The sequence below is a fragment of the Melanotaenia boesemani genome, chromosome 8 (assembly GCF_017639745.1).
Source record: "Melanotaenia boesemani isolate fMelBoe1 chromosome 8, fMelBoe1.pri, whole genome shotgun sequence".
Classification (NCBI taxonomy): Eukaryota; Metazoa; Chordata; class Actinopteri; order Atheriniformes; family Melanotaeniidae; genus Melanotaenia; species Melanotaenia boesemani.
The window spans coordinates 16,192,265-16,216,162 of NC_055689.1; the positions used below are offsets into that span (position 1 = coordinate 16,192,265).

At 38.4% G+C, this 23,898-nt stretch overlaps 1 protein-coding gene across 25 annotated transcripts in view; it reads right to left on the reverse strand.

Moving 5' to 3' along the window:
• LOC121644666 (muscleblind-like protein 1) overlaps positions 1-23,898 on the reverse strand; it is a 46,597-nt gene that overhangs the window by 13,803 nt on the left and 8,896 nt on the right. For 22 of the 25 annotated variants that reach the window (XM_041992782.1, XM_041992777.1, XM_041992785.1 and 19 more), the window contains exons 5-6: positions 19,780-19,935; positions 11,797-12,817 (exon numbers count right to left, since the gene is read on the reverse strand). In XM_041992782.1, the coding sequence (XP_041848716.1) occupies positions 11,797-11,970 (174 nt within the window). In that variant the 5' untranslated portion in view covers positions 11,971-12,817; positions 19,780-19,935. Of the gene's footprint in view, positions 1-11,796; positions 12,818-18,854; positions 19,130-19,779; positions 19,936-23,339; positions 23,448-23,898 lie in introns of those variants that run through there. The other 3 variants (XM_041992763.1, XM_041992760.1, XM_041992761.1) reach the window with 3 other exon arrangements.

The window sequence follows — 23,898 nt, forward strand, 5'->3', positions numbered from 1 at the left end:
TTTAGAAGTTGCAAAGGAAGAAGTGATAAGTGGGGGCTGTCAAACGCAGGGAGGAGAGACAGAAATGGAGATGCAGACAGAGAGTACGAGAAGACATCGCCCCTCACATCACGTTTGTTTCTTTTACTGTGACATCAGTGGCCTTGAGGACTAGATACAGATGGTGTCCACGGCAACAAAGCAGCCAGCTCCGACTCTGTGATTCCTTCATTTTGCGTGATCACTGGCAGATAAAGACACTTGGCTAAGAAATTACAACAGATACAACTGGCCCTGCAGCCACAATTAGCTCAATACCAGAGGATGTGTGCACCCACATACATTTTTCATGGACGTGGTGCTAATTAAAAAGGTCACCCTAAATTGAGAAAAAATAAATAAAAATAAAAAATTACAGATACCTTCAGCAATTCTTATCACTGCTCTTTTGACTCCATTGATACTTCAGACTGAACAAAGTATAAAATAATTTTAATAAACTGACACTATTCAAAGGCAATTATCCAAATAAACTATTAAGTGTGTTATGCACTAAAAGCCACCAACTAAAAGCTTCAAATGATGTGTCAGGGATGCTAAGAGCTAAATTATTTTAATTGTTTGAAGTGAGCATCCACAGAAGGATACACCTACATCATAGGCTAATCTCTGAAAGTACAGGTAGGGAACAAAGAGAAGTTACTTATTTGTCTATTAAATTCCTACACAAGCACATCTCATTCTGCTTCATATAAGCAACAAAGCTACAGTCTGGCAGAGGGCGAAAACTTTAAACTGAAAGGGCTAACCGCAAACTCACAGTGGCAAACTGAGACATGGGATGAAGTTCACAGAACTTTTGGAAACAGGCTCCTACAAACAGGACTGGAGTCATACAAAAATCTGTTTAATCAGTGAGAAATAAAGACTTCAGGCTGAGGCTTGAAAAAGACCACAGGAACTGGACAGTAGAAGACTGGAAGAAGGTCATCTTCTCTAAGTTCAATTTGCAGCTTTGCCCAACAACTAATCATTTGCTAGTTAGATGGAGACCTGGAGAGGCCTACAAGCCAGTGTCTCACACTGACTGTTAAATATAGAGGAGGATCAGTGATGATCAGGAGGTGCTTCAGCAAGGTTGGAATCAGATGTGTTTTTGTGAAGGATGCATTGGAAAAACCTTTACTTCCTAATGTTAAACCTGTGCTCCTCAACTCAGAGGATTACAACAGGACAATCCTCCAAACCACACAGCCAGGTTTGAATGGAGGATCACCACATCAAGAGCCAACTTATCAGATTGATCAGCTCAATCTCCAGATATGAACCCTGTTGAAAAGCTCTAGAATGACATTAAAACGAAAGTAGATGGTCACAAACCATCAAGCAAAGCTCAGTTTGCTCAGTTTTTCCCAAAAGCTTTTATCTTTACTTATGTACTTAGTTATTTGCTCATCCATTATAACAAAATGCTGGGTTTTCAAATGAGTTCCTGCTCCTCTACTGAACTTTTCTTTTCTTCTGTAGGTTCACTCCAGGCCATGTTTGATATTAGTAGAGGAAGTCTGTACTTCTCCTGGTGAGATCACACTAGCCAAAATCCAGGCCAACTGGGAACAATAATCCCACTGGCTACTGGGCAGGCTGTTTAATAATAAGTTGTAATAACATGTCCCACCCTGATCACTCTCTCATCTAACTCTCTGTCTCACTCTCTTAGACACACACCCTGCTTTTGTGACTATGCGGGATTTATACAAACAATGAACCAATGTGTAAAGAATGCTGGGTGTGGCTGAATCCCATCCTTTTAAGGAAAAGGGCGAAACATGCAGGAAGATGTTTTAATGGACGTGTTTCAGAATGTGTGTGAGAGAAAGTGTGAGTGAAAGTGGAAAGGTAAAAGACAGGTCTCTCTAAGTGCTATAACAAAATATATTAAATTAACCCAACCTTTTTGAACAAGCTCAAAAAAGAACTGGAAGTCAACTCTAATGCTTAGTAACTTTAAAATGAGACTCAGGAATTTTCAGCTTTGCGTTGGTCTGTTAATAAAGTTTACATAAGGAATTATTTCCAATAAGATGTCCATTATCAGGAATAAATAGGTGACTTGAGGCCAGAACAGTCAGAAGAACAGTAGTTCTAATTTCATGTTAACTTATTAGCTAGTTGCACTAAAACTGAAATTGTGGCTTTAAATGCATCTCTGTTGCTATGGCCTCACATGGAGCTTGATATATTAAGAACTCAACAGTTAGGACAGGAATAAATGGGTACCATACAGCCAATCAGAATTAAGTATGCATCCAAAAAGTTAAATAAAATTACAGCATTTTGTTTTGTTTTTAACATAGTTAATTTTTATATTGTTTTGTGTTAAAATTTCTTTCTTAAAGGAATATAACTCCCATAAAGCACTTTTTGCATAAAGCAATGCTACACTTTCTTCTACTTGGGGACTTTATTCACTTATATTCATTCATTTATATGAATTATTTAGAAATCTATAAAAAAAAAATTTGCAGGAGAAATATGTCAAATGTGTCATGTTTTTGTTAGATCGCCAGCAAACTTTAATTTTCCATCTAGATGTAGAACAGCTTTGACTACTTTTCTTTGGTCTTCCAATTGTTCCACAAGAATAAATACCAGGAAAACACTTTTCTTGAATACTACCTGCTGAAGATTATCTTTGTTGCAGAACTGATTTACATGGTCATCAATTTCTGTCTTTGTATATCATAATGTCACTTCAACCATTCATGTTTTGAAATACTTTAAAATTTACTTTACTTCACATCTTTGATGCTCTGGTGTTGCGGTATGATGTTATTCAGTTGTGTTGGGTTGGGGTGTGAAGCTACAATGTTCTCTGCCCAGCGTTCCACTGTCTTCTGTTTATACATACAGAGAGATGAAAGCCCTCTCCGTGAACGAAGCTTTGTTCTGCTGGAGAGCAGCGGAGACTCAAAGAAACTGGCCTAGTGGTTGGTGTCTTTGTCTACTGTGCACTGAAATACGGGATAGAATAGAAAATATCATCTTGGTATATATATATATATATATATATATATATATATATATATATATATATATATATATATATATATGTATGTGTGTGTGTGTGTGTGTGTGTGTGTGTGTGTGTGTGTGAACATCTTCTTACCCCCCCAACATGGAATTTGCTTAGTTCTTAAGGAAAGAAACAAATAAACAAACATGTCATGCATCTAAGCTTATAATGCAATCTTGTTGTTTGTATGTTTCTTTTTAGTTTTTTTCTACCTAGTTCAGGATTAATTTAACTATAATTTGAAGAGAGTGAAGGACTTCATAGATCTGTAGAGTCATGGGTGTTGCAGGGATGTTTCTGTGCTGGGGCTTGCATTTCTTTATCAGACAACAAACACACAGTCATACTCTTGTGATTATGTCTGTATCTTCTTGCCAGGTCTCGGTGCACACAGTGATCCATGCAACACAGCTTAGTGGTCAGGGAGTTGACGCAACTACCGGGGCTTGTGAAGATATAGAGGTGGGAAAGAGTGTTAATCTAAGATAATAAATATATAATACAAAATGCCCCCTGTGACGCATTACCACCCTCATTAAACAACGACAGAGTTAAAGGATTATAGGTTATACCAGAAAGGGACCACACAGAGTGTGATAAGGTTAGCCAGATAAATATGTTTGTAGGAAATATGAGAAGAAAATTCAAATAACCTTTAAGATGAAGGGAATAAAGGAAGCAAACAAACATAAAAGAAACTTTAAACTGAAGACAGTGTTTAAATTTAAATACACATTAGACACAGCAGTGGCTACAGAACCCTAACTATTCATACGTATTCATATTCAGACAGACACAGTCACACATATATGCAGAGCAATGAGTTATTCACACTTGAGAGAGTGTTGGTTCTCAGAAATGCCCCAGGTCAGATGTCACGTACACAGGAGCCCTGGATCCAAACTTAGACTTCTCTGTTTTTCTCCTGACATGCACCCACACCCACCCCCCCCACCCCCACATGCTATCTCTTTCCTATCTCTTTTTACACAAACACACTTTGGTGTTGCTGCTGTTTACACCAGTTTTACTTCTTTGCTTCTCCTTCCATAAGGGATAACAAGATTGGTTTCTTACTTTTCATTATCAGCAATAACAGAGCAATAACACAGGTATTGATTTGAGTGGCAGCACTTTATGAAAACCACCCAGTGCTCAGACAGTGAGAATGAGAAGCAGCCTGGGAATGTTCATTTAATCATCTCTGAGCACCGTTTCCCAGTGGGAGTAAAAAAGAAGAGTCATTGTGCTGAAATCATAAGGTCCCAGCAGTGGTGAGGTGACACTGATGACGCTGTTACATGTGAAATGACTGAAGAAACCCCCCACACCCCACCCCCACCATCTGCAGGTCTTTTGGGTTGACCAAGGCCAGCCATTTTTGTTGAGCAGCCATTTCAAACCTAGTTGAATAATACAGATTTGACTTCTCGTGTTTATTTTTGAATGATTAAAGATTCCCCTCATAAAAAACTAATTTTTTTTTATATTTTCCTAACATAAATATCTACATAGTCCATGTGAAATTTGGGGGAAAGAGGAAGATATTAGAAAAGATATTTAGAGACATTTTTAAACTTCAAAAGGTCAAAAAGGTAGTCTTATCAGTACAATCTCTTTAAGACACCTTCCTCAGATCCCAATTTTCTGTCCTCCCTTTCTAACCCCTATCACATCAACCATCACCAGAACAAAGCTCCTTTCTTTCTCCAGTTCTGTGAGGTAATAGAAGGACAGTGACCAAGACATAATCACAGGGATCATAACTAATTTAGTTTGCAGCAATAACAGATTTAATCTGGTATGTATAATGCTAATCTCATATCACAGACTGTAATCCTACCCACAGCTCTGATCTAACTGTCAACTTGCCTAATCCCACGTCTGCATGTAATTATCTCCTCCGCACTTGGCACCAGTATAAGAAAGATGCTTTCAAACAGTTTCTCTCTTAATTATATGATATTGTTTTGACTCTTTTTAAAAAAAAAAATCCTTTTTAATACATTTCTTTAAAAACCCCTTCCTTTGTTGGGCAATGGCAAAGACGTATTCCTGCTACAGCTACAAATAAATGAACAACATAATTCTAAAGTCAGTGGGAAATCCTGTCCAAAAGACTCAGCATTGCATTAACTATGAATCATATATCACTGTAGTGCTGCAAGTGATGCAAATGGTGTATTTCTTTAAATTACATAATTAACACTATAATAAACTGGATATTATATCAATCAGATATATTATTATAATCATACTAATAGTCTAAATTGTACAGAGCATAATCAGTGGCAGGTAATGCACAGATCTGTGTAATGTAATTACAGACATAATTTGTGTTTCACAAAGAACTAATCAGAGCTAACACAAGCTGGGTTGTTTCAGGTCAAAATATAACACATTGTGGATCTTCACTGGGCACAACAAAAGTTGTGTGGATGTTGATGAGGTCTTTAGTCCTGATATGATTCGCATAGCAGAGCTTTATCTTAATATTATGGTACAAACAACTGGGCATATTTATGAAGATGTGTTAAGATTAGATATCTCAACATAACTATGACTTAAAAGACCTTTTATTTATCATTTGCCACTACAAAGTTTCTCATCGTGTTGCTTCTGGCATCAGCTCTTTAATCTTCTGTCCCAAGAGACACGGGGCAGGGTAAACATGACTGATGGACCCTACAGCCAGTAAAATGAAGTGGTAGTGTGAAAAGTTGTTTAAAGAGTTGAGTTTATATAAAGTATCTGTGCCCTGAAGTTCTTCTCTCACTTAACTAATAAGGCGATAATAGCTGACCTAACTTGATGAGTTTCTGTCCACATGTAAGCTGTAAGGTAATGATGGCAACTGTCTATAGACATTCATTAATGCATAAAAAAACAAAACAAACAACAAAAAAAAAACACATTTTACCTAATCAGTTACAGTAGGTTTGACTGATTAATCAACAGTTCAAAGAGATGGAAATATTAGCTCTGAAGTAGCTTTCAAAACTACATGGAAGAGGACACACTTTGCCAAACATCCATATTAACCTCAAATTATTAAATTAATTTATTCAAACCAAATGATTTACGTGATTTAAAAAAGCCATGTATGCTTTGTTCTGTCAAAATTTTCCAATTGGTGAAGCCAGTTAATCCTATTTGAGGTTGTTTAGTATGTCTGTCTGTTAAAGAAAGACACAGAAAAGGCGGCTATAGAAGAGTAATCATTGTATCACTGGTGTTATAAATGGGGCCTGTGTGACAGAGAGACAGGGACGGCTGACACTGAAAAGAAAAGACTGTTGTCGCAGATCTTCCATCACATAAGCTCACAGACAAGATGCAAAGCCATGCTGATGTGACAAGGATACACACACCATAAAACGAGGAGACCAAAGAATGGCTCTGTGTGTTTTAGTATGTGTGGAGGTCAGGATTAGTGTGGTTCAAACACAAATCCCCCAGCATGAAAGCAAGGAAGACGTAAGTGTAGACCCACCAACAGTAGGATAAAGAGGCTTGAGAGAACCTACTTTCTAAAAGAAAAAAACCCTCTTAATGGGGCATTAGTGCAACTTTCCAGATGCCTGAATCTACCTTGTAAATCAAATTTAAGAGGAGAATCATTCATTGCAGATGCACCCACAGTTATCCCATTAAAAATCCAATTAAGATGGCAATTCCTTGCATTAACCTGAGAGGAAAAAAGTTAATATGGATGTTGGAAGTCTGTCTGAATTAGAGCTGTACTGCAGTAGTCTGACTGGAGACTCACAGCATGCTACTGAAAACAAATCTTATTTATTACAAATAAAACCATCATAATATTTAATGTTGGTCAGAATTTAACCTTATTTTAACATGCACTTTTATGTTTTCTTGGGCATTAATAGACAGTTTAAAATGACAGATCATTTCTCATTTATTAAGGCTAATGGTAAATATGCATTGCAGAACGCAGATTTTCAAAGCACTTTTTAAACTTCTAAATTATGCCGCTATACTCAGTTTATAACAATTCCTCACTGGCCAAAAAAAATGGGATCTGTAGCCTGCTAATGGCAATTTACAGTGTGTCTGTCAGTGTTGTGTGACAGCAGAGACAAATACACATTAGCCTCCTGAACTTATAACCCTGTGCTTTACATACACAGAAAGCACAAAATGTTGATTTTACTTGTCAAAGATTGTGGCCGGATAATTTGTTTGAAATCATAAAAACAGTATCAACATAAAACAGACCATATTTACTCCACATGTGTGTCTGGCTAGCACCTGACCACTAAATATAAGCATGCTGTCAAAACACTGTGAGCAAAATGAGAGAAAAGGCAGATAATGCCACGGAGACACAGATAAAAACAGACATAGACAGAGATTGTCTAGACTGTAGGTATATGGACACTCACCATTTCTTATCTATTATTTGTGTTGTTTTTCATGGACTGTACTTCATCACATTCAAATGACATAATTTATAGAACAGAACTTTAGAACATTAAAGTGTGCTTAAACAGCATAAAGAACCTGTGTATAAGATCTTTCCTACTAAATACCTGATTACCAATTTTTACCAAGGAGTTAAAAAGTAACTGGAAAAATATGAACAAAAACATAATTTTGTGGAAAATTCTTTTAAATTAGTGGCTGCCCTAACTCTTTAACACAAAGAAACAGCAGATGTTTGGTATCTTTTTAGTGCTTTGGGTCATGAGCTGTTCCCCTTTTCAAAAGACTTTCACCTACTCTTTCCATCCTTTTAAAAGAGGTTTGTTTTTGATTCACTGACCAATGATGCTTTGTCATAAAACTCAAACATGTATTTAATGTAGAAAATTCTTACTCTGCAGACATTAACTTTTTAAATGCATAATGCAAATGAGTTTGCAGTCGTGCGCAAAACTTCTGCTCCTAAATCATTTAGGTAATTTGCCATCATCCAATTTTCTGTGTGCGAGGCATTTTCACAACTGACTGACTTTTGACATATTTCAGAAAGATTATTTTTTTGTTTTCAGTGAGATTCTTATTGTTGTCTTGAACCTTTTAGCTATTCTACAGTCATTTTATTCAACAGTTATTTATCAGACGCTAGCTGCCTATCACATCAGACAAATCCACTTCAATTCACATACCAACTTTAACTTGATAATTAGTTTATATTCTTAACCTACTCCAATGAAAAGATGGTTATTTCAGTGTAGGATTTCTATGTTAATTCTGAAATTTATATATTGAAACACAAAGCCACAGGAGCCAAAACATGTAACAGGTTTCCAAAATATTTGTTCTTAGACTACAAATAAAAGGATGCAGGGATGTAACGATGGCTCAGAATAATGTAGAAAAGCTAATAAGTCAGCTGGAGCAGCACTATCAACATGGACATACGGCACACGCATGCAGTCCTATTTGGCCTACTTTCCCTCAGAACTCAGATGTGATGATAGTGGGTTTGTTATTTGGCAGGTAGAGAGAGCGCAAAGTCTGTGATGCATGGAAGTGTGTGTTCAAACTGTTGCCCTCAGGTATTAACCACTCCTGTTTTTTACAACATAGTAGGCAGTGTTGGGGTTAAATAAGGACTTGCATATGCTGATAAGTTCACATAACATCAGAGTTGAGGTCACTAGGGCCCCTAAACTCCAGCCACTTAAGTTTATGTATGCACATATGTGTGTCCGATGGTGGGGGATGGTAGCAAGGTGTAATTTGAGCCATGCTGTAAAGGGATGGGTGTGGCTTGAACTAAATGAGGCAAAAACCAGACTGAGCGGGAAATCAAGAAGAAGGAACCAACCAGGAATGAAAACAAGCAACAACAAGTTCATTCAAAGCATAGTTACCCTTATTGCTTCACACTCAGTCTGGTATAAACTAATGAAGAGGGAATTAACTTCCTTGTTTACTCTTACGCTCCAGTTATAATAGAAAAGCATTATTGCAACAACAAAAGAATATAAACAAGAGTGATGAAGGATAAAAGTAGGTATCCTTCATTAAAATATGACTAGGCTTTTGCTATAAACTTTACTGTTGTAGTTGTCTGATATAGCTCGGTTAAATGGAGCATGGGCTACAGTATTTTTTCCTCTTGTCCTATATAACTGTTCCTTTTATCAGTTTTAGCTATAAACATATTGTTTAAATTCCAAATCAGCATATGACACCTAACCTATCTGCTCAGCAGTTAATCATCAACAGACCAGGTTACAAAGCTGACTTTAAATCGGGAAGTCTAGGCTGCCATTATCCCTCTCCAAATATTTACCCTGCCTCAACATAGCTGAGCTGTCTGTGCTGCTCCAACCAGATAGACAGTCAACATGTGCTCCGGGGTTAAGGCCAAGTCTAAGGCCATTAAATACCCCACATACATTGTGTATGCATGGACAAGTACACATAAAACTACACATAATAAAAAATTTTAACTCTGCAGCTTAAGGAGCATGTGGTTCTGACAGATTGTCTTGCAACCTACTCTTTTTTCTTTTTTTTCTTTATTTTTTTGGGCTGTAGAGCTATAACCGTAAGTACATAAGTGTGTATAAAAGTGTGCATTTTTCTGCAAGTGGATGTGTGTGCATCATGTAAAAACACAAGCCAAAAAGAGATGATGACTTGGTTTGGGTGTGACCTGCTCAGCTATGCAATGGTGATCATGTGAGACCTGTTCTAATTATACACTTCTCAAGAAGAAGGTCGATCCTCTCTCTTGGGGAGGAATCATGTGCACGTGTCCAACAGGGTGCATTAATGTGTGCAAGACTAGTAAAGGAGAGCAATGCAGTTTAATGTAACACTACTCATCTGAGACTTTGTCCTAGTTCAACCACTCAGTCTGTGTTAAAGTAAAGTAGGACAACCGATCTTTGAGTGAATGTGATTGTGCTTCTGTGTAACAGAACCTTCATAATGTGGTGAATGCAGGTGTGCCTGTTTATTTGTGTATGCATTCAATAGCAAATGGACAACTTCCAGTTTCTGATTTCATCTATACTTATTTGCTATTTCTGTCTTTTGCTTTTTCCTGCTGTGTCCAATGTGGGTTTTGAAGACCTACTCTGTTTTTCATTACCAGTGGAAAAAATGGGGCAAGTGGTTAAAAAAAGCATTGCCCAGCTCCATTAATACGCAAATCCTACTGGAAAATGAACCCAAACTCCTTAAATAGGCCCCCCGGGTCTTTTAAAAAAGCTGCAATACATCTACCAGCAACTCCTTTCTAACTGTGACCTTTACTTCACTGTGAATGACAACGCAAACATACATGAACATATCAGCATGCTTCTGCCTGTTGATAAAGGCTCGATTTCTTTGTAACTGTATCATCACATGGCACATGCTTGCTGGTTTACTGAGGGGACTGGGACTTACCGACATTCAGGAGAATATTATGCCATGCTGTTGCAGTAGTTACACTTCTGCAGTATGATTTCAGACTTTTAATTTTTAAAATTTTTTTAGTAGTAGCCAACATCTATGTTGCTAATCATAACATTTTACTTCCACAATTCACTACCCCAAAATCAGTTTAGGAAATACATTTTCTTCTTTATGATTAAGAGAGTTCTTATATTTCTTGCCACAATAGAAAAAGCTGCAGTTTTACTTCATTTTTTAAGGTATATCAAATGGCATCAAGAAATAAAATGTTTGTGGCAATTATATCTGATGGGAATGATGGCCACTTTGAAAACCAGATTCAGGATATATGACTATGAATTTTGAAACTTACATGCATCCTTTGGCACTAGTACATTGAGAGGAAACTAGAATTTGTCTTGGGTCTTACAATATTCCACATCTGGCTATAAAAACTTCTGAGAAGATTTAAACATGGTATTCTCATCTTAATCCAACCCCTACTCATATACAATGACCATGACCCACCAGTTTCTTTTACCAATTATCCAACTTCCTTAAAAGTATTAACCTTTGTTAGATAATTGTGTTAACAAAAACAAACAAACAAAAAAAAATCAAAAACAAAAACAAAAAAACAAACATGCTTTTAATGACTGGCATAAATAAATAAAGGTTAAAAATGTGTCTTCAGGAGGCGAATACAAAGAAAAGAAAAAACCCACAGATTTTGTTCTAAAAAAAGTACAACTGTGGATGTATGACTTAATGTGAAAGATGGAAAAATTATTTCCTACTGCGATCTAAAGATGTACTGCATACAGTTCCCCAAGAGTGCTCAAAAGCACAAAGATGCATATAAAAATACACACACAAACCCCCTTTAGCTGCCCTTAGGTTGTTGCACAGGAAGTGGTTTGAGTGAGTGAGAGCAATATGGTGATGGTATCACCTTGCTCCTCTCCAGCTGCTGAGATGTGTTGTGCTCAAGGCATCTATATGAGTTTACACACATGCCGAGACCTTCATTTGTGGTTTTTTTATTCAAAACCTGGCAAAACGCAGTGTTTCCACCTCCAGAGTGATGGTGCTTGTAGAAATTTATGTAACTGTGTTTATGTAAAGTGTAATCAATCGGAAACAAAGTTGACTAAGCCTCTTCTTTCACCTCCCTACATCCTTGATCAAGTTACAGTCACATGACCAGAAATAGGCAGGACTAAGACAAGCACATGTTCTGGCCAGATAGTGCAATGTAGCATGTTATTTCCAGTTTGCAACTGTAGATAGTTCCTTGAACTGTCAGATCGTATGTGCGCGGTTTGTGACCCATACAATTGTTTCTAATTTGGTCTCCTTACTTCCTGATCATCACTTCTTACCTTAAGTGAGTCGAAGCAGGCAATCACCCGTCCGTTGTCCACCTGGCAGCTCTTGGCTGGATGAGCAAACTTGCACTCCTGGTCAGAGCGCGAGCACGTGCCCCTCTGGAACTCCCTGCATACTTCCAGTGTCAGCCACTTTGTGTCACGGATATGTGCTATGTTCACTGCCATAGCAACACGCTAGCAAAAATACTCCTAACAGAAATATGTTCAACCACAAATAAAGTACCTCTAGTGTTTTAATCCACAACTTTAAGATCAACTTTAGAAAAAAATGTATTTGGTGTTGTTAGGTGAAATAATAATAATAATAATAAAAATCATACAAAAAGAAAAGTTCCTATTGATTGAAAGGGCTCTTTTTCCAAAGTGAAATGTTACAGGACTTCTTTTGTTGTGGATGTTAATGGGTCATTTCCCAAAAGACAGCTGGTAAAGTGATTATATCCAGAAGAATTCTTAGCCCAATCAGCTGTCTCTCTTGGTTTGATTTTTCTCTTACTCACTGTTTATTGCTTACATGACAGTCTCATCTATTACATTCCCAAGCAAAGGTGGCAAAAAGATAAACAGGCCAAACTGAGAGCCCTCTGGTTAGGAGCAGTGAAGCAGGCAACCAAGGTGACAGTCTGTAATCTGCTTCAGGAAGGTTAAGGACACTGAGGACTGAGTGGAGGCTCCGAGGGTTGAAGGCGAAGGTGAAAGGCAAGGTAGGTGAAATGCTGTGTGGGCCTGGAGGTGTGCTGGGCTGCAGTGGTAAGGCTGGTCAGCTGATAGTGAGCTTTCGGCAGCAGGGTCGTCTGATGAAGAGCACTGAGACTGGAACCCAGCTGCGTGGAGTGGATGATGATGGTAGAGGAGGGACGACCGGGTCAGAGCGTAGGCAGCAAGGAGGGTGTGGTTGCTGTCCTTGTACTCGTGTTACTGTGGCAGCAAGCGAGCGAGGCAGGGGGGAGGGTGGAGCTTCAGCTGTAGAAGCAGGTCAAAGCTGCAGCAGACATCAGGGAAGGCACTTCCTCTGAGGAGAGAGTGAGATAGAATGGAGGAGAAGACAGAAAGATTAGTCTGATGATAAATGTATAAAATATACACAAAAACTTTTATGTTTATCATCCCTCCCTTGTATCGCTCAGAGAAGATTTTGCTTAGCTGCATGTTTCTAAGTCAGGCCACTACTATTCTTTGTAGCTGTAGGAATGAAGAATATGTTAAAATGTCAGATATGCAGAGGAGTCAGCTAAAACAAATAAAACTTTCACCCTGCCCTTTGCTCTAAACACATACTTCATCCCACCACAGCACTCAGAGTCACACTAAAATACACAAAGTAGCTGTTCACATCTCTTCTAGGCGATACAAAATAATCTAATTAAATCCTGTATCACTTGCCATCCAGTACAGCAAAGTTGACCATTACTAATGCGCTTAGAGGTGAACGAATGGAAGACAGTGAAAACAAGGGGGAAGTTGAGGCAAGGCATGAAGGAGAAGAGGTTAGTCATTTCCTTTCTTGCAAAGTCTTGTGAGAGTGGGGACCAATGAGATCTAGCAGAGTTGCAGCAACATTCTGGGCTGAAGGCCAGGTGAGAGCAGGGGGAGGAGCAAATAGGAGACTGACCTGCCCACTGCTGGAGAAAGACAGACACACACTGAGATAATCATTTAGCTTCCTATTTGTATGACAACTTATCCTATAAAAAGATAATAAATCCATCATACAATCTGTAAAAGATCCAGTAAAAGCTTTCATAATGTAGTCTGTCAAAACAAGAAAAACAGTTATACATAAAAAAAAAATAAACAAAAAGGTTTTCATTTATATGTAAACTTGTCTGCAGCCATAACATCCTGCTTATTATGTCACTTTAAACAGTGGAAAAAAGATCATGGATTGTTTTTTGTTCAGATTTTGTTTTGCTGACAGTCTATTTTTGGCATATCCACTACAGTTTTCGCAAGGGGAATTTGCATGATTGGGCTCCCAGGGGCCCATTTTGCTCTTATCACACAGGCAGTGTGAGACACCACACCCTGTGTAGAGAAATCGCTTTTCCCAGAAAAGCATGTGCACCTTCAGCAATGCATCGCAACACTGCTAACTTTACAACACTGCAACACTCTATATCACAGCTCTGCAGCAGAGCAGCTAAAGCCATGATGACCCAGCAACATGGATATACACTATGTTTAGAGAGCAAGAGTGTGAGAGAGAGAGTGAGTGAGTGAAGGAGAAAACTGCGTAACTTAACCTTGAATGATCCCTATAGCAAAAGCAGCATTACTGCTACAGATGACCTTTGGAATAAAAGTGCAACTATGAGCAAAAGCCACAATTGCCCTACCCATACTATGTATTTATCTAGACGCACAAACTAACAACATGAGCAAATGCATGCCATGGATGATAGACGGGATGATTTCATGAAGAGGACAGGAGATTAAAAAAATTCTATAACATTCACAAATAAAAGATCATAAAATGTCATCAAATGCAGTTATTCAGTTTAACAAGAAGAAATACTAATTCTGCACAGTTTATTAGCGTTTACATGTCAAAAAAGTATTTTTTAATCTTTTTTTTTTTCTTTCTGAAAGTGCCTGTACTGAATGTCTTCTAACATATGGCATGCCATGGTTTTTGTTTACATTTTAAGGGCATGTTTCTGTTCCCATAAACTCTGTCTATGTGGAATTCTTCAGCATTTCATTCTCACTACTCTAAGTCAGCCATTGCTGCCCTGGAACATGTGTTTTTTTTATATATATAAGGTTGGTATTGCTTGCTCTTACTGCAGCACTTCATGCTGTAGCGTAACACTTTATTAGTTTTTTTTTTTATTTTGTCATTATGATTATTATTGATTATTATTATTATTATTATTATTATTACTATTGAAATTTCCCTCTGAGATAAAAAAAAGTATTTTTCATTTAATTCATTTTCACTATTTAATCTTTAGGTTCCAATAAATTTCTTCAGTAAAATGAAGTGTAATGACTTGACGTATAGAAAACCAATTCCCCCGAGTTCTGACTTGATACTGTTTCTATGGCTGCTGTTTAGTCGAACAAGTGTATATCTGTTAGAGAGAAACACACACATATGGCGTAATGTGCAAGAGTTATTATAAGCGCACATTATGATACATCATGTCTGGATGTGGTCATCCTTGCCTTAATGTATTTCTTCATCTTCATGGTCTTTCCTATTGCTACACTCTCCCTTGTCTGAGTCCCCTTTAACTATCAGTGCTCTTTGTCTCCTGTGTGTCCAAATTAATGATTGCTTAAAATTATCTTCTTCTATGCTCTTACCACACAATTTATAATATATTTTACATGTGAATCTTTGACTTCTTAGGTCTTTTCAGTTATTTTGACCATCTCAACTGCATTTATATCTTAGTGTCTGGCATACGCTTTCTCTTCCAGCATCCTCAGAAACACTTGCTCAGACTTCAAGGTCTTGCAAGCTGGTGCAAGGTCAGTCACAATGGAACAGCGAGAGAGCAAGCAAGAAAATATGTGCTTCCTGTTGGCTTTTAGAACACGTGGTGGAAATATTATCAGACTGCAAAAAGAAGAAGTGTGTCTTGAATATCAGCTCATCACTAACAGCTCCCAATCATGTGACACCAGCAAATGCCTTAACGGCATTCACACTTTCTGTCATGAAAAACAACCCACCACATCTTTTAGTTTCTCTTGGTTATGAGCCATAAAGCAATTCTGTTCTTAATGAAGAAAGATACTGTCAAAATCTACCCAACACCTTTATATAGCCAATTCATTACTAAGTTTTCTTAAGAGTTATTGTGTTAGGAAGATGTGTCTCAACTGACTGAAACACAAACAAGAAAAACAATAGCAATAAAAAAAGAAAAACAATAAAAATAAAATCTGGGCTGGGTTTAACTGGTGTTGTTATTGCAACTGCTAGAGACTAAGGGAAAAAGAAAGGAGGGTGTGGTTCACAGTTATGATAAGACTTCCTAAAAAAATGGCACATTATAATTGAAGTTAAGTGCAGATTTACACAGCTTGACACCACAGGTCATGAGACACTGAACTTTTTAATGTGAATTACTGCATAAGACACAAAAACACTGAAAAGTCTCATCATGTAACAAGGCCAATGCTGTGTTTTGCAGTTTTAATGAAGGCAACCCAGATCTTTGCTAAAAATTCTAATGGGGTTCCCTGTTCCTTACATCTCTCTTCTCCATAAAGGTCCATGAAAGTTTGTCTTGGAGATGCAATCTGCAAAGATCACATCCTTCCTTTATGCTCTTGCCTGTATTGAGCAATTGCACACATCAGGAGAGATATACTAATTATTATTTTGCACCATGCACTTTGGTTTGCCAACAGAAACAGAGGTATTCATCTTTTTTTGGTTTATGTCTGTTCAATAAAAGGGAGTGGTTTCAGCTATTTGACAAAGGTGGAGTCAGGGTGACAGTATGCTGACACAGACTATCAGAGTGGACAACGCAGTAAGAAATGCAACACCCCTGGCCTTCCGGGTGGTACTGCTCTGTGTGCTCAGAATATAGTTTGTCAATATTGTCCTCACTGACCTTTACTTACACACGTAAAGAGTAGTGCACATACAAACACATGAGAATCTTCTTTCTGGTGCCTCTGTATCTCTGTGGATTGAAAAATATATACAGAGACTGCAGACTGACATTCTGTTAGGCACATCTCCTGGATTACCCACACATTACCAAAGTATTGCACACCTCTATTGGAACTCTTCTAGGCTGAGACCCGCAGAACTCTGCAGAAAATGGATCCAACAACTAGAGCAAGAATATGTTGTAGCAAAACTAAATTAATACACGTTTACATTTAAAAGGTTTTTCTATTTAATCATTAAACAAAAACAACTCAAATGGAGAGCCATGTTTCAGAGGTCCTAGTCTAAATAAAATTTTGTTATTTTGAAAAGAATACTATTATTCTTATTACTGCTATCATAATCCTTGTCGTCATCACCATCATTGAACAATTAACTCTTCTCAAGTAATAGTTTTACTGAGTTGTTTGCTTTCTAATTATATAAAGTAGCACTGAACCTAGGGCTTCGACTAGGAACACAAAACAAACAATGCCTATTGATTGCCTCTTGAGGCAAACCTCTGGGGACAATGAAATCTCTTGTTTAGAATACACAGTCAGAGCTATGCACACACACACACACACACACACACACACACACACACACACACACACACACACACACACACACACACAAAACTTGTAAAAAATGCACAGAAAACACACACAAATGCAAACCTTTGCAAATAGACAAATCACTATCTGTCCTAACACTGAGTATTCCTAAGCTGTGGTGAATATCTAACTGTGTGCAACACTGCATCTCTATGTTCATATGTCAGTGTTAGGACGTGGTGAAATCAACAGACTGTGTGGATAATGGTCAGCCTTATGGTATAATGGGTTGCTGAGCCACAAGCTGATTTCTACCTAAACAGAAGGAACAAATTTAAGAAAACTTTTGCAGGTCTAAATGAGTAAACGCTACCTGTTCTGGTTAGAAAAAGAAAACAAATTCAAACAATAACACAGAAAAAAAGGGAATTTACTGACTTGTCGAAGCCTGCTTCTACTAAACTAATAAACTCAGTCACAATTACACAATTTCTAAAAAGATTTTTGATTTGTGAATTGGATGGAGCAGTTTGAATACTTGAGCTGAATACTGGAGAGTTTTCATTGTCTGGATTGCAAGGAGGACATGATACAACTGTGTGGAAGAAAAGCAAAGACAAGCTTACACTGGCAACTGTACCTTTGTAAAGAATGTTAAAGAACTATCTACTCTGCAGAAAAAGCTGCAAAACAACCTCATGCTGTATATTAGCACCACAGTTTAAAATCAGATAAAGGTGATGGTGGGTTCTGTACTGCAATGTGTTACTGAGACATAATCCTGAAAATTAATAAATGTTGATAAGAACAGAAACAGATGAGCATTATGTCAGGTTAAGAACTTGTTTATTATAAAGGTAATAAGCAGCTGTGCTTCTGACAGCTGGTGAAGCCAATTTATACTAACTTAACTTGGATTTGTGCTAAGTGGAGGATGTCTTACTCAACCAAAGCTGCTAGAAATTGTTTCTTGAAGGGGTTGAAATGTGGTCATAACATTAGAGGAAGAACCATAGGAATCCTCATGTAATAAAGACTTAACCTGTCAGCTCTGGACTCAACCATGCACATAATCCTGTCTGTGGGGCAGATTCTAAATCATAGGGAACACACATCAAACAACCACAATTTGCACTAGAGTACAACCCTACAAAATGTAAGCTATGTAATCTTTGACACACTATATCTATATTTATCTATATTTATACTGACAGTAGGGTCATGCTACCCAAGTTTCTACCAGACAGCAATTGTCAGTCCACCTGCAACCATGCAGCCTGGGGGCTTTTAATAAATCTCAATGCAGTAGCCTATATTGCACATCTGCCCATGTGGCGCCTCCTTCCATGTGTGCAAAAACTTGGGCTGTGTGTGCTACTGTCTGGGCCACCATGAGTGTTACTCAGTCACAACAACAACATTCCACATGATTGCCCCAACCACGGACACACCACCAGGAGGAAGCTCAGAGAGGCAAGGAGGTGCAGAGATGGTGAGGAGTGGGACAAAGAGAGAATAAGTAGGCTAGAGTTCAGATCTTTGAAGATCCTCTAGCTTTCAAACATTTGACCATTTGATTATCTGATTTTTCTTTCCCTTTAAACCCCCCCCCCACAAAAACAAAAATCAACAACTGAATTGTGACCACTCGTATATGACACAGAGACAGCTTTTGAATTATGGAAGAGAAAATACTTGAAAGCAGTAAAAAAAGAGACTATTTTGGGTATAAAATTAATTAATACAAACAAAAACACTTTGGTCTGTTTAAGTTATCACTACCAACTAAGACAAACCTATCATCTTAAGTGAAGAAAACATTACAGGACAATCTCAAATAATACTCTAAAGCCTTAAAAAAGGATGAAGTGACTTACTTTCACTCGCGTTTAAACATAAACAAGTAAAATCCCTCCATTTACTGGATTTCTCTTTCCCTTTCTCTTTCCTCCTTGTCCCCTTTTCCTTCTCTTAAACTTTCTTTCTTTCTCTTAGTTACTCCCCCTCTGTCAGACGCATGCAAGCACTCACTTATCCAGACACACACACTCAGTCCCACAGACAGAGTCACCCTCTAACACACTCTCTCCTCCCGCGACCCGGAATGCTTGGCAAGATTCTACTGTACTGAAATACTGCTCACCATATAAGGTAGCAGCAGCTTCACATGTCACGCATAATTTACATACATTGGGGAGGGAGTTTGCCTTACACAGAACACACACATTAGAAATACGCGCACACACATGCAAAAGCATGCTTCCAACCTTTAGGCTGACGCAGCAAGATGGGGAAGATATTAAGAAGATTTTTTACCATTCTCTATGTTGACTAAGCTCTGCAGGATAACTCCCAACATGTCCAATGTTGAGTCAGATGGACGGAATGAAAGCTGAGTGGGCGATCTATTGATCCTTTCTACTGCTTCCTGGAACAACCGTGGCCCTCCAAATACACACACATGCACACAAACACAAATTTTCTTGCTAACTAGCGCTACCCTCAGGAAGTAGCAATTGTGTGACTGCCTGCTTTGAGCCAAGAATGTGTCTTTCAGTGTGTATGCACGTGTGTGTTCTTATAGCTGTAAAACATGCCATAACAAATACAAGTTAGCTCTGTGGTCCAAATACTAAACCCACACACACACACAGCTAGACTTAGGCAAATAATCTCCATATATCTACATATATTCCACTGCACAGACCCTGACTTTGGAAAGTGAAGACAGAAGCACACACAGGAGGAAAGATCTAGATAAACCAATGAAACTGGGAGGAGGGTTATGAACCAAGCTCTTACCTCTCACATTGCTCTCCAGTTACTGTGTGTGTGCTTCCGCGCCTCGACTGGCTCTGTATGTTTATGCGTGTATTCAGACAGGCCGCGACAGCAGACCCTCAGGCACCGGCTGGACCATTCTCAGGCAGGCAGGCAGAACACAGCAAGGCAGAGCGACTGGCAGAGGAGAGGCAAGCGAGTGAGCGAGTGAATCAGCAGCGAATGAGTAAAGGAGCTGTGCAGAGCGGAGCACCAAAGTGAGAGAGAGAGAGACAGAGGAGGCGTGTTTGTCTGTGTGAATGTGTGTGTGTGGGTCTGTGTGTTTTGCAGCGTTGGCTGTGTGCGCTAGTGTCTCCCCTCCCTAGCCTGTTCAAGTGGCTGAGCTGGGTTGTGCAGAGCTGTGCTGAGATGGGCTGGGCTGTGTCTTAACTGACTCCCCTGCCTCTGGATCGTCTGTCTGCTGCAGGGAAGTGGTGCTCGCTGGGCGGCAGTAGCAACAGCTGTGGATGTAGAGGAGGAGGAGGAAGAAAAGGAGGAGGGAGCTCTGACTGCACTGGGCATACAGATCCTGCAGTTCCCTCTCCCTCCTTTTCCTTAACACTAAAGCTGGCCACGCCCCCCATAACAACACCAGGAAGTGCTGGCTCAGTTACAGCAGCACTGCCCTTGCCTTTCCAGAGAAGCTGAGGAAGGAGAGAGGAAAGAGGCTGGAAAAAAAGACTGGGAAAACAAGAAGGGTTTTAGAAGCAAGTCATGGCATTGATGTCAGATACATACCAGACAGAAAAGAATGAGAATTAAACATGTAAAAAAAAATGACTTAAAAGGGCAGGGAAGAAGAAGGAGAAAATGGCAGCTGGAAAGAATGAATGGATTAAAGGATGTGGATGAAACAACTATGGAAAGATTTACAGGAAGTGTGCAACACACTGGATTCTGTCTGGCTTCCTCTCTCTCTTTCATAATGTTTTTCTGCTGTGACATGAAAACCCTCTGCTCAGTTTCACACCAACGCTGGCCCTCACTTTAACTGCAGTAAACAGCCAATTAAGCTGAATTAAAGTGTGGTACTCATGCATACATTCAGTTATATAAAACATGTAAATAGTCTGAAATATGCCACTACAAAAATATGCAGACCAATGCAGTTTGTTGCAGGTTAGCAACACATAAAGTCTAACTGAGAAAACACTAATGCGACTCGCGCTACAAACTCTCCAGTTTTGCTGCTGACATAACGTCTTTGCAGCTTTAAGTCTTGAATCCAGGGGAAAGCCAAAGAGACTAGAGGAGCCTCCAAAAAATTTATTTGAGCCTGATGCTGCAATATCCGGTAGCTAAGGATATAGTGGCCCTGGCATCTAAAATAATGAGCAAAATATGAGCTCTGAGGAGTTTTTTTTATTTGACCATGCCTAAAGTAGCTACGCAACACATTTTACTTGATTATGATCACTAGGTAAAAACACTGACAATATTCTTTTCGGAAGGTTAAAAAACAGCTTTGTTAAGTTAAATGAGATCACATTGTGCACGGCCATAGAGTAATGTATGATCTTTACTTTCTTTGGCATGTTTGCTTAAACTTGCATGAAAAATATGGCTCATAAAAAGCTGTGAAGCCTCATCTATCTTTGTGTTCTTATAATTCCGTATCTCTCTAATCAAGCTTCTACAGCTGAATAGCTCTGTTTAATACAAAGCTGGTGATAAGTCATCTCTAATTTACGCAGTGGCCCCTTAAACCCAGGGTGTTAATCTGTGGTGGAGTCAGGCGCAATGCTGATACTTTACCAATCCAATATCCTAGTGAAATGTGTTTGCACACTGAGAGAAAACAAAAACAGGTTGTAATTCAAATTATAATACATGATGGCACTAGACATTATCTATTTTTAGCTATCAGTCATTAGTGATGGAATAATCCATTTTCAACCACAGCATCTTTATTCCCCTAACCGTTGATTCTAAAAAACAACAGTTTGATTCCAACTTTGGTCCAATTGCAGGTCTGATAGACAGTCTAAATTTTACATTTACAAAATATTTAGACTTCAGAGAGACAATGAAGTTTTCTGAAGTTCAGCAAAGAGCAGCATGAATTAACATACTGAAGTTGAACAAACTGCTCTTGTACAAACTAATGGCAACCAACCGAAAACAGGAAGAGGTGTGAATGTGGTGTACTAAAGGGGAATTCCACAACTTTTATACAACTAACTGTAGATCAGTGAATTAGTCACTTGGTAGTATAATGTCTTCTGTGGATCTAGAGGGACCTTTGCCAAGTCTCTAGATGTAACCATTAAAATATCATTATCGAGATTCATTATGAAAAAATATTTCTCTCTCGTTACTGCACTGATTATGACTATGTTTAATAGATCTTTCTTTTGCATGTCATAAACATTTTTAGAAGTCAATCAAAGCCAAATTAAAAGGATAATTTACAAGGAAACAAAAAAAAATTGAAATTCCTTCAGAAATTTTATTAATCAACCTGAATGCCAAAAAATACTTAACTAACACTGGTTGTCATGGACAACCCCTCATTCTAGTTCAAACTACTAAATCCTGACACCAGATTTTATTATCTGTCCCTCCACCCTACTGAACACATCTTTCCACTTTAAACTTTCATATCATCTCATTGCTTTGCTATTTCTCAGTGCTCTGTAAATGACACTGGCTGGCAGATGTGAACTCTCACTTCGCTGAAGAAACGTTGCAGAGCTTTTTGTGCCAAACTCTGACAGCTCATCTGTCACTAAGTCTCCAAATACACATTAGACTCACATTACAGACCATCACAACAACTGCAACAGCGCAAAGTATTGGAGAAAGGACAACAGTCTCGAATTGGATCTAAAATTGACCACTTCGCAATACTTTACACAAGATGCTGAAGAATGATAATGAAAAATGTTTCTTTAAGACTATTCCTATCTGCAAGCCAAAAAGTTTGTTTGCCTTTTAACAAAAAAAAAAGAAAAAAAAATTCCGCTGTGCAGATTTGCAACCATATTTGCCTGCTGTCGTCCCTGTGGTTTTCTCTTAACTTCTCTCCATTTTGACATATTGGAGGGAAGCAGGTGCAATTCAAGATGTCAGGTTTGAAATACAGACAGAGGAAATAGCATACTGCCTTGTTCCTATCTGACACCACTGTGTGTATGTAAGACAAGCTTGTCTTGGAAGTAAAATGAAAAAGAATGGAAGCATCCTCTCTTAGGCTTACATCAGAGCTTTCATCTATTTTTCTGTTGCAGATATGGATGCCCATTATACCCTTCATACATCGTAAGCTCACCTACCAATCACATTAGAAATAAAAGTAAGATAAATTTGAGCAAAGAGCTACATATTACATATTTACTTGAAGTAGTGGAAAAAGTTTTCATCTTTGCAACTCTTAAGACAGGATAAGTTCACCAGCACGCAGTTTAAAGCGCAGTTACACGAAACAACAGGAAACATTAAATACCGTGAAAAAAAAACAAAAAAACCCAAAGGAAATCCACTCATTGCCTCATTTACCAGACATCGATCCTAGAGAAAAATTTTATGGACAGAAGGTTTACCTGTGTGTCTGTCTATCGCCGACGTACCACTGGGACAGACAAAGCCACTTCAGCACAGGTCATGCTGATGCAATGCATTGTGGGACAAATTGACATCTTCATTTCTCTCTTCCTCTACTTGTCTCGCTCTGCTCTCTCACACTCTCATAATAGCACCTTCTGCTTGGCAACGGCCATACCGCAAACGTGGTGTACAGCGAACCATCGCTGTGCATCATCAAGTCTCCATGACAACTACTCCTTATCTCATTTGCATTGCCTGCTTGCATTATGTACTTATGCCAAATATGGTCACCTTGTTATTTTCCCCGCCTCTTTCTGGATTCCCTTTTTATAACTTCCTCTTTACCTCCATTTGCACAACTGTTGTGTGTACTCCTTTTATTATGAACACTTGCATATTCCACTGCAGTCCAATACAACAGTCCTGCCATAACATTTGTCCTATCTTTTTTTGTTTTTTGAAAACTGGATTTACATGGTTGGAAACATGTCAAGTAGTTACACGTGATGTTGTAATAAACTAAAACACAGCATATAACACAGTATCACAATGTCA